Here is an 11,656-nt window from a genome sequence, read left to right on the forward strand (position 1 = left end):
CTTGTTCTTTATTGTAAAAATATGCTAATTGCAAACAATATTTTCATGAAGTGCTTGTGCATTGTTCAAAATTTAGGATGAATTCCTGTGTGATTGCCACAACAATAACATATGTACATGAATATTAACATGAAAGATATCTATTTCTAAAATTGACTAAGGAATGTTCTTTGAATTATATTTTAGAAGGATTTCCATAACTTTACACAATATCCAAATCCAGCTGCCAGCTTTGCCTAAGAAATTGGCAGTAAAGGTCCTTTCTGTTTGAAAATATAAAAAAATTGAGGCACTCAAATCTAAGGCCTTTAATTTAGAATAAGACATGATTCGATTAGTAAAAAGCGTGGAAATCGTACAGAAATTTAGTATTCCTTCAAAAAAATTATCACAGACTTTATTATTAGAAGAGTGCGTCTAATTATCACTAAATGAAATGACCTGTCACTTTAATAATGGACCCACTTCACATGACAAATATTTGCTGATGATATGCATGAACAAACCTCATAAATAATTCTCCGGACTCTGTTATTTGGCTTTTAGTGTTGTATCCATAGAAACCATAAAATATTCATAAAAAACAATAAAAAAGAGGACTCATACTTCATGGATCGATCCATTAAGTTCCAATGCAATGAAACAATTGACATTATGATAGAGAGCAACTTTTGCTGTCGTAGATACAAAGCAACTGTGTGTGTAAAGCACAGGATATACAAACACATTAACAATGATTAACCGGCACCTCTGAATAAGAATCTCATGCGGGGATGACCTATGTTAACAAACATGTGACAAACAGACAGTTCATTTGATTCTTTTGATATTCGGAATCAAACGGCGAGAGAAAAAAACTTGTCATTTGTTATGTGTATGTTTGTGTCAGTCACATCCCTGTCCACACAGGACACCCCTATCTACCATAACAATATGTACATAATGATTATAAAAATTGATCACAGAAATCAGGCAACTGTCCTTACAAAGACAGCAGACAGCAGTACGTACGATTTGGCGATGTTTTGAGAAATATGTTTTGTAAGGGTCTTCTATTAAAGACTCAAGTGAATTGCTCTTCAATCGACACCTCTAGAAATCTATCACTGTACTTTTGATGTGACCCTTTGTTGTTTGGCCTGACGTGCAGTAAATCTACTCTACTAAGGACACACTTAGGACGGATGCCCTTATCTGAGTGGTCCAATGAAAGAAGACTATTTCCAATTGAATAGAAATGTCCAACTTTGGAGAAATTGTGGTGTCCTTATTAGAGAGGGTTCATCACATGGCAAGTAGATGTGTTGCTATATTTGTTTCCTCATGCCATAGAGTCACTTGGGTACCATGCTTTGGGCGCGGGATCTCTCTGTCCTTGTGATGTGTAGCGTAGTCTTGGCTCTCCATTCATCTGGGTTGGGAAGTTGGGTTGGCTCATCGTCTGGGGGGATGCAGGGGGAAGGCGCATGCCAGCACCACCGTTCATCATTGGACCTTTGGAAGAGGGTCTTGGTTGGAAAACCTGACTCGTTGGTGGTCGTTCTGTTGAAGAGAAAATGAAATGTTGTACATATACATGTACAGGCTGGAGATGCTAACTTAATTCAAACCAGACTGGCAGATTTCCCCCATGGGGGTAAATTTTAACATTTGGATATCTCTCATGAAAAACACTGATCTGTTGAACTCCGGGAGGACACCATTATCCCCTGGGATTCTCCAATCCTATAAACTGATTGGTTCTCATCACTGTACATTCAGACTGACAGCTTTCAAATTTGTTGCAGATTTAAAATATAAGTCTCCAATCTCTTGTCTGATTAGTGATTATACCACATTATCACCTTCCTGGGGCAAAGCGATGTACCAACATAAGCAAGAAAACCCACTCAGCTAATCTACATTTGCACCAAACTCACAAAAGTGAAAGAAAACCAAGCTGTGTAGGGTATGTACATGTACTGGGTGTATCAAAATAAAAGTGACCGCCAAAAAATAATGCTGTAATTTTCTGCGATGTGGTGCAGGGTGTTGGTGATTTCTTGAGCACTTATCTGCCCTATTATTTGTCTATTGAAGTTTTCAGTTGATCTTTGAAATTAATGGGTACAAATGAGTGCAATACCTTTAAAAGCTCTTATGATTACTGTCCTTAATTTGTTAAGTGCATTTCTAAGATGAGATAATCTAACAAAAAGGAGATGATACTTCAGGTTTGATCCAATATCTGGATAAACTTTCTCTCATTTTGTCAGATTTAGATGTTGATGTACTAATATAAGCTTTTGGCATAAAAAATCATATTGTAGAGGTGAACTAATGCAAATGGATATGCATAATCCTCCTGTATATCCTACATTGTAGACATTGATAGATAAATGGAGGACACTTGGCCAAACAGTTCTATAACACAATGGAACATAAATCGTGCTCAGTAAAGTTTGATGGAAAATGAGTCTTCTAAGAACATGCTGCCAAGTTTTGTAAATTTTCGTTCCTGATCTCGAAGCATAAAAGTTGTCACCCCCAAAGCCTTGAAATAGTGAATAAAAGTGTATTAGTTTTATGTGGCAGTGTTTGGGCATTTACAGCATGACATGAGTCAGTTACAGGGGACTGTGCGTTATATTATATTGCTTTCCCACACTTTGCATACCTTCTTTGTAACCTCGGAGGCAAAGGGATTCCAACAAGTGTTGTTCACTACAAGCAAGCCATTTTGAAAAACATTGAATGAGATGTCGAGGAACAGGTGTGAATCCCAAAATGATCAAAACCATTATCACTTTATGCTAGGACCTAACACATATAAACCGTGCCTTGACCAAACCACTCTCAATTCCAAACCACTTCACAAACAAGTTACACAACCCACTTACCAGTTTTTGAAATCAACCTTTTGCTTTAGATGCTTTTTAAGGAATTTCTGAATCTTACATTCTGTAATGAATATGTGCTGATGTGGTGATCCCACATTGTTGATATTCACCTAACATGTGTGCTTAGCAAAGATTGCAAGGACTCGGAAGTATATTATTCAGGTTTAAAATACAGTGGAACCTCTGTTAGCAGACACCTCTCTATTAAGGACAACCTCTCTATTAAGGACACTAGTTATGGTCCCAGATTGGTTATTTCCATTCAATTTGACCTCTCTAATCAGGACACCTCTCTATTAAGGACAGCACTTGTCAGTCCTGAGGGTGTCCTTAATAGAGAGGTTCTACTGTAGTAGCAAACAAGTTCAACAACACAAGGTATGTTACTTTTGGTACAGAAAACATAAAAAAAGTTCAAGCTAAAACCAAATAGTTTGGGGTAAAGCTTTCGGCAATTAGAACACAGGAGGTGTGAGTTTATGTTGGCAATCTGATGACACTTGCAGTTACTGATGATAGATAGAAAGTGAGGGGCACACAGATTATGGTGATTTGTTTAATGGGCAAATAGTGGTGATGATCATCTTGGTGATGCGCCACTTTGACAAAATATCAATGAGATGACGGGCTTACCAAGGTGCGTGCGTATTAGATCATATAAATTCACTGTAATGTAGAGAGGGTGCAGAAGAGGTTAGACCAGGTTCACTCATCAATCAGTGTCACTGGAGAGTAGCCAAAGACCAATCAGGTTAATATCTGTCAATCATTCCATTTTCATAGGAGATCCTGTCTTTGGTTTTCAAATGACACTGGTGATGAGGTTGAATAAAGAGAAGGGAATATGCAGTGATTGCTGGATTGAGAAGTTACCATGAGTTACCTGGTAAATGTATTACATTGGTGCAAAGTTGTTTAATTGACTCAGGTTGTTCTAGAGACCTTCAGGTATGTTTGAGTCAAAGATGTAACTACCGGTATGACAGCCTTGACCTTAGTCCCAGGGGAACCATTATTGGAACCACAGCTGTCTTATGCAGAGCTCGCTGTTCATTTCAAAAGGGTACAGTTGGGCCCAATTCAAATGGAGATTGATGAAGAAATGTGATTGTCTTCACGAAGGAAGACATGTCAAGAGCACCAAGGGAAAGAGGAGGGCTGCATGAAGGCAATTGCCTCTGTTGCAAGCCCAGCTCATGTCATTTTCACTATTTCACTGCCTGTGAGAATTGAGATGAATGCAAGTCATCCCTGACCTCAAAGAAAGGATTTAACGGTATACAAAGGTTTAATGTCTCCTACACTTACTTTCGTCAGCAACTGGTTTCTGGTTGATATCTGGTAATGGTGACACTTGGCTTTTCCTCAGTACTTCATTGATTGTATTCCTTTCTCTGCTGGCTGGTGTGACCTCTTTTGTATACTGCCCATCAACAATACTTAATCTGCAAGCAAAAAGTCATAATGGATAAGAATGATGTTTGAAATCTGTACCATATCATTTTGTACAAAAATACATAATTTCTATCGAAGAAGTTCCTTTGCCAAGGTCTAAGAAGGCAAGGAGTTTTGTGGTATAATTTCTCCAATTGCACCAAGTATGTCCTGTCAGTACCTTCTATAGTCACACTTCCAAGGCATTGGTGTCGTTGGTCAAGTGAAGTCTAAACTCCCTTGCACAATAACTGCCAGCTCTAAGAAAACCACTGCAGGGGAGTGTAGCTACACTCTTACCTCTCAACAACTTTCTCCATGTCGGCTTCCTCTTGTAAGGGAGCCAGCGTCTGTGTCATATTGTCTTGGTAGCCTGTTCCGGGGGCAGACCTGTGGTTCTCCTCAACCAGGTACTCCACTGGAGGGTTCTCAAGGATCACGGAGCGGATCTTACTCAGCATCATCTCCTTCTCTGTGGAAAGCAAATTCAGGTAAAGTTTACTTTTGAGGTTTATCCACACTGCCCACATTTTTGTCTACCTATATATTAAGGTCTGGTAAATACATCTCTTCAAAACCTCAAAAAGACAAATTGCTAGAAGGACATGCTTGCAATAAGTCTCCATGTCCTTTCAACCACGGTGTATGGTTGAAACAGTAATTGTGTCAAAAAGTCCAGGATTGTCAAGACCTATTGAACAGACTATTCATTTAAAACTCTGGTTCAACCCTTTTATTTTCCATGGTAACGTTTAGTTCATTCTCATGATAGATTTAGTCTCTTGGTACAACCGTATTAGTTACAAATAATCCAGATATTTTCTCAAAATTGCTTCAGTGAGCAACTTCTCTCATATTCTCTGATGGATCAATCAGATACAAACCTTGAGAAGGAGCTGAACACAGCCACTGTTTGACATCGCTGATGCAGGATGCACCGAGAATCTGGAACAGCATCGAGAACACCTGCAAGGAACAAGGAGAGAATGATTACTTTATTAAAGATGGTAAGTCCAGGCTGATGGCAACATGTCTTTGCTATACTGTTGTTGTATCAAACACAACTGGGTATAATCGCCTGAAAAACGACCAATTTTAACTCCCAGCTCAGGCTGTCTATTGTCCCCAATCAAATATTGACCCATCAAATATTCTGCTTGTATGCATTATCCTGCTAATGTCATCACTTCGAAAGTCAATGAATAAAGCCAATATATGTACATCTTGATATCATAAACTAAAACTTTGGTATAGAGAACAAATTGCGCAAGAAACTGAGAATGAAGGACAGAGCCACAGAAGTTGTATCTGTGCACAGGACTTTTTGTAGATATTTTAGTGTTACCTTTGTCTCCAAATCGTTTTCTTCTACGATGTGTTCCCAAGGTCGCTCACCCCTCCGCGACCTTGAATAACCTCTGGAGTTCCCTCGCGACATGGCCCGAGAGGGTGGGGGTACCAGACGACCTGTCTTCTCAGAATACATAGACTTCTTTTGCTGACTTTGTGGTCTCTCTTCTATTTTGGGATGTGGGATCAGGGCGGCTTGTGTAAGATATTGGAGCTCTTCTCTCCAGGCATCTGTGACTGGAACTAAATCAGGAATAAACGAATACCAGTACATATAACTAAAGTTTCAAGATATCTCATGTTTTGAAAGTCTATTATAACCATGTCACACTACAGCCCCCCCCCCTCCATTTCAATAAAAAAACCACATGTGTGTATATAGTTTGTCAAAGGTCTTTCGGTCTGCCAAGGCCTAAAGGAAGATTTATTTCTTAACCAAATGTAAAGGATATGATAAATCTTTGTTTCCTTTATCATCTTGATTGTTGAATGTTGACGGTAACATATATATATATACCGGGGTAGCTGGTGTCCGTCATAAAGCATTGTGTCATGTTGTATTATTGAAAATGTCAATACAATGACTTGTAGACATTCGTCATGAATTGAACTAGGTGATAATAAACCTTTGTGTTGCAGAGACGTTTACATGACATGAATGGTATCGAATGTCCATTAAATACACATTTGACAGAATATGAAATATAATTTGTATTCTAAGGGATGATAGGCCCGTGTTTGACACACGATCTGCTTGATAGTCAGGTATGACTCAGTTGGCTGGTTATGGTAAAAAGATTCTCAAAGAAGGTTTTTTTAAAGTATATATGATACTCCATGGGATGTGTCATTCAATAGTTTACAGTCATTGAAATGTTTCTCTAAGTAACAATGTATGGCTTCTTTGCACACGATTGATATGGTATCTTACTTACTCCACGGTATCAAGTGGTACAATTAGCCACGGTACAATTATAGTACATATTATGATATGAAGTTTATGCATGATGAAGTCATTCTGTTTGTAAACTTACCAATGCCGAAGTTTGGATCAGCTTTCTCCTTGAAACGATAATTCTGTAATCCTGTGATGGTGTTCATTGGATATAACTGCGAGTTGACGTTTATTGCATTGCCGGGAGCACTTTTGAGTTTTGACTCATTGTAATTGTTTGGTGGGAAATTTAACTTTGGGTTTGGTATATCGAAGTCGTCACTGTCCACTACTGAACATATTGGAGAGTCGAGTAAACCTGTTAGAAAAGAAAGGAGGAATCAATAATTAAACTTAAGCAACTACATAACAGCTGAGCAAATGTCCCTTCAGCCTCTAGTTTTCCCCACAGCAGCCACATGTCAGCTGAGCACCAGGCCCTTGGACCTCTTGTTTTCTCCTCACCAGCTGAGCACTATAGGACACCTTGATAGGACACCTGGCTTCTAGTTCTCAGTAGCTACACATCAGAAATGTAGTAATTCAGGTATATGGAAGTTGTTTGAACCATGGTTGTATGTGCTATCATTATCTCTTCATTGACAGAGATTTGAAACTCAAATGGCAGAAGTAGCTTTTCCTTCCGTTCCAGAAATGTTTTACAGACCTTTTATATGTCTTACTCTAGTTGGATGTGGGTTGTGTCGTGTGAAGAAGGATGCAAGGCTGAGCTGTCCGAATCTTGAATTGTTATGTGTGCTTGGCCGTGAAGTGGATTTGTTTGGGTAGATGCCTTTCTCTGGGTTGCCCTCAGATATGTTGTCTCTGATAAACAGCGGCTGGCCATTGGCCGGCTTGAACACTTCTGCCTGACTCATTCTGAAAAATATCAAGATTGACGTTTTATTAGAGCTAGAATGGCGAATTTGATGGCGACTCCTGACATAGTGTCACTTTTGATATTGGTAGTCGAAAAGATGTGAATTTGTTTGGTGCCTGCCTGCTGAAAAATCAATTCCGAACCAAAATGCTAAATGAAAAATCGTAGTTTATCAGTTGGCAATCCCATTTAACTGTGTGGATCAAGTACATACAGTGTGAACACCCAACAGTTTTTCTTGAGGAAAAAGGCTTAAATGTTAAAAGTATACATTTTCTTAAGTGAAAAAACAGTAATGCTTTTTAAGGTTTTTATGTTGCATGAAAGGATTAAATAGGTCATTACAAAAAGAATATTTTACTTGAGGATTAGGCAATGGCGTGATGTTACAATGATAATGGATATATCGGTATACATTTTTAAAATTTACTGGTTTACTGGTTCTTCAAGGAAAATCTTTAAGAAATTCTATACCAGACCCTTCGGATCCCCAGGTTTACTGGACAGTGTTCTTGTAATTCCGCAGTTAAATTTCTTTGTCCTTAATAAAATGTTCGTACAATGAAATATATGACAACATTTTGAATACGATTACTATTTGTTTTACATGCTATCAGGCAGGGATGACTAAGAGAAGGATGAGGTGGGTTTTAGCCTAACACCAATAGTATAAAAATGTACATCTAACATTTGATTAGTCCGTGGTGTTACGATGGAAAGTTTGTGGGGGTTTTATGATATGCGTCAGCGATGAAACCCGATTGGAAAGTCCAAGCTCGTATAGCTGGGCAACATAAATGATTGATTTCTCTTGCTGTAATGTCCCAGATGCATGAGGAATCATTCAAATAGACCACCATGCCGTTTAACAACTCAGTTAGCGCGTTGCTGAGAGACGGTTTTTTTATTTTCAACATATTACTTTCGGTCAATATCACACCCTGTATTGTGGTCAACATTACACCTATTGGTCCATTCATCAGACCAGATTTTCTTTCCTGTTGGCCGAGCTAAGTGGTGGTTGGTTTTTCCATTAATAATTCCGCCTGTTGCTTCCGAACAGGTTATTTGAGCATAGGCAGATACATCAGGTGGAGGGAATCCGCTCTCAACGGGGAGCAACTATGTTAGCTTAATTTTCCAACTCGACATGGCAGGACAAGCAAATCTATACTAATGACGTCACTCCAGTTCTTAGTAATCTACGTGTAGGCATCTGGTCTTAAAAACTATAAAGCTCTTGTCTACTGGTATATTCACTCCTCAAAACGAATAAACAATCAGCATCACATGAAAAACCTTAGAGAATATAGTTCTTCCCAAGAAAAACGAAAATACGCTCCACTCAGTCTAACCACTTACCCCGTACGCTTAATACAACGCCCCTTCCTTAAATTTAATAGGAGAATGTTTCAAATAACCATCACCAGTCCGATTAGTTTTGAAGTTACATTATGGAAGGTTATACATGTGTAAGTTACTTGGACCTATAGAGTTCCTTCTGGTCCATAATCACCATAACCCCATACCATCATCAACTCTATACTTCGTGTTATTGAGGTGTACATGTATAGGAATGTCTAAGCTACATTATCTAAGAGGTAATACCATATTGTATCTTTTTAAAAAGTAAATAGAAGATACATTATGGTCCGAGATGTGAATCCCATTCGCATAATCGGACCCGTAATGTATCTAAACCTCTCTATTTTGACACCAATAACAACGTATATAATATGTACATTTTGGATTCCTAATCTTTACCCTGTTACTACAAGTTTTCAATACTTACGGCCGATTGTAGTATCTGTACATCATTTTGCTGTAGTTAAGATGAGGAGGTGGTTAAGGCATAATTAAAGGTCTCCTTTCCTTAATAAGAGGCAAGGGAATAGTTATAAGAAGATCTTAGAATATATACCAAGTTATTGAACTGATATTGAAGTACATTCCGTTATAAATTGATCTTAATTATCATTGCGTTCATGCGTGTAAATCTATATTTTCACACTGATATTCCGGCTTCCTCGTGTGATATGGACTGAGAATATGCCCGCGGTTCTAAGTGATGTCCCATGTCTATAACCGACCATGTCAACTGACAAGAGAACTCGCAATGAAAGTAACCATTACAAAAAGCTTTGATCGATCAAAAGCTTTTTGCTGTGATTTTTAATAGAATGACATGTTAATGTTTATTCTGAGTGCTGTGGCTAATGCCTTCGGGTATATCACGATATTAGTCGGGCTTATTCGCTATTCTAAAGCGAGACATTCTGTTATTAAGTAGGCCTACTTGTGACAACCCAAATGACCCCCGAAATGACCGACTGATGATTACTCCACGACAACTTTTTTCTGACCTTGCGGCTGATATTATCACGTTTACTTTTTCAAGTCGCGGTGGGGTCACTTATTTGTGATTACCTTGGGCTTGGTGGAGTGGTTTGGCGAATATAATTTTTAAATGCTTCCATACCTTATATATACAACAAGGATTACAGTTTAATCCCGCTATCTTAAAATGTCTTTGTAATCAGCTTTGGAACATGGGCTAAGGCCGCTAATATTGAATTCAAATTGTCTTCATGGTCTTGTTGCCTGGTGAAGTCAGAATAGTACTAATCAACTGTGGAGTTATGTTTCGTCCGAAAGACATATCCATCTGGGATGCGACGGATCGGACACTGACAAGTTTACGGTAAATGTAAGGTAAGGTGGTACAATGATAGCCCCATGCAGTGTAAAAAAACATACACATTACTGCACATGGAGGTTTTATTATCAACAGAATTGTACCACCTTAACTTACATGACGGAACTGCGGGCGACTGAGAACACTGAACAAACTAAAACGATCTCGGAAAAGTGACATTTTTGAAACTGTTTTTTTCTTTCTTTAATTCTTGTTTGCCAAACATTGGTAAGATCCAAAAAGACGAAATCATGCATTGAGTGAATTCAAGAAGGCATTTCAACAGTGTTTGCTTCAAGTCACCATTCAAGCCTTCGAAATGTTGATTAAATACGGGTTAAGGTCGCGATGTATTTGTTTTCGCTTTTGACTTGGGATATTAGTGGCCGATGATTACATATACAACGTGGACTCGGAACTGAAAATACTTTTTCGCATGCGGTATACGTTTCGGATAAGCCTGGCCTGAGACGCACGGATAAAACATATAGGCCTGTTGGGTTAAATGAAGCCACTTTTTTCTTATACGTACCAATTTACGCTTAGGCCTACAGTAGGCTATAGCCTAGACTGAAATTTTGATCCGTATAACCTGTCCAAATCAAAAATGTCATTTCGGGACATCAATGAATACATTATTGTCAATTTTGACAGTTGTGTCTTTGTTAAAATTGAATAAAGGTATGTAGACAACTAATGAGATATGCAGACAACAGCGTATTCCAGGGACGCAAATTCAGTAAACTTTGCGTTACGAGAATACAGTTCGCTATAGAATATATTCTATGGAAATTATCTGACTTTTTGTGGTTTGTTAAATAAATAGGCATAACGTTCTTCACGGAAGGTCTTTGCAGATAAATGAACCTCATTTAACTGATGTTTAGCTATAAGACTCACTTTAAAAATGAAAACTTCTACAACTTCCGCTTGTTTATATATATCAAAAGAAACAACTCACCTAACTCCTGTTGTACTGAAATCCTGACAGTTTGTATTTGATTTCTCACCCAACAGTACAACCACAGACAGAAGTCCACTGACACAAATCCAATGGCCTCGTTTGCGTTTGACAGTGGTTGCTATGGACGCTATGGATTGGTGGCATGTGGTATTGGTAAAGGACAGGACAACTTCTTAAAAAATATCACCCGGTATTGCACAAACTACCAGGCAGACGCTTGAATAAGCACACATAGGCCTTTAGTCTTTAGTTAGCCCGTCGCTAATTGGTTGACCGATGTGTCCAGACGAACAGTACATAGGCCTAATTTAGGTTTGCTTACGGATTCTCTGTTGCCAAAATATGTTTTCTCAGTGTAAGCCTACGGGGACGTTAATTCCAATTATTTCCCGTAACAAGTATAGGTTAATCCGAAGTGGTATTAAAATGAAGGATAAACGGACGTATTAGGTTTAGAATACCATAAAAAGCACACGAAGTATACTGGAATTAAACTTCGGTTTAAAGGCCTTTGCCATGG

General features: G+C 38.5%; 1 protein-coding gene across 5 annotated transcripts; it reads right to left on the reverse strand.

Moving 5' to 3' along the window:
• Positions 1–20: 20 nt before the first annotated feature.
• On the reverse strand, positions 21–11,339 carry LOC135494205 (protein TBATA-like). Of its 5 annotated transcripts, none has more exons than XM_064782068.1 (10): positions 11,134–11,275; positions 9,270–9,299; positions 7,265–7,476; positions 6,698–6,916; positions 5,659–5,906; positions 5,198–5,279; positions 4,614–4,785; positions 4,188–4,324; positions 3,513–3,545; positions 21–1,542 (listed from the first exon to the last, which is right to left on the reverse strand). In XM_064782068.1, the coding sequence occupies exons 2-10, from the start codon at positions 9,293–9,295 to the stop codon at positions 1,322–1,324; spliced, it is 1,350 nt and encodes a 449-aa protein (XP_064638138.1). In that variant the 5' UTR covers positions 9,296–9,299; positions 11,134–11,275; the 3' UTR covers positions 21–1,321. The 5 variants fall into 5 exon arrangements, with proteins under 5 accessions (XP_064638138.1, XP_064638109.1, XP_064638112.1 ...); XM_064782052.1 differs by lacking the exon at positions 3,513–3,545 and adding an exon at positions 2,657–2,703 and having other exon boundaries at positions 1,336–1,542; positions 11,134–11,339; XM_064782062.1 differs by lacking the exon at positions 3,513–3,545 and adding an exon at positions 2,880–2,940 and having other exon boundaries at positions 1,434–1,542; positions 11,134–11,338.
• Positions 11,340–11,656: the final 317 nt, after the last annotated feature.

This window comes from Lineus longissimus, chromosome 1, assembly GCF_910592395.1.
Source record: "Lineus longissimus chromosome 1, tnLinLong1.2, whole genome shotgun sequence".
In the NCBI taxonomy this organism is placed as follows: domain Eukaryota; kingdom Metazoa; phylum Nemertea; class Pilidiophora; order Heteronemertea; family Lineidae; genus Lineus; species Lineus longissimus.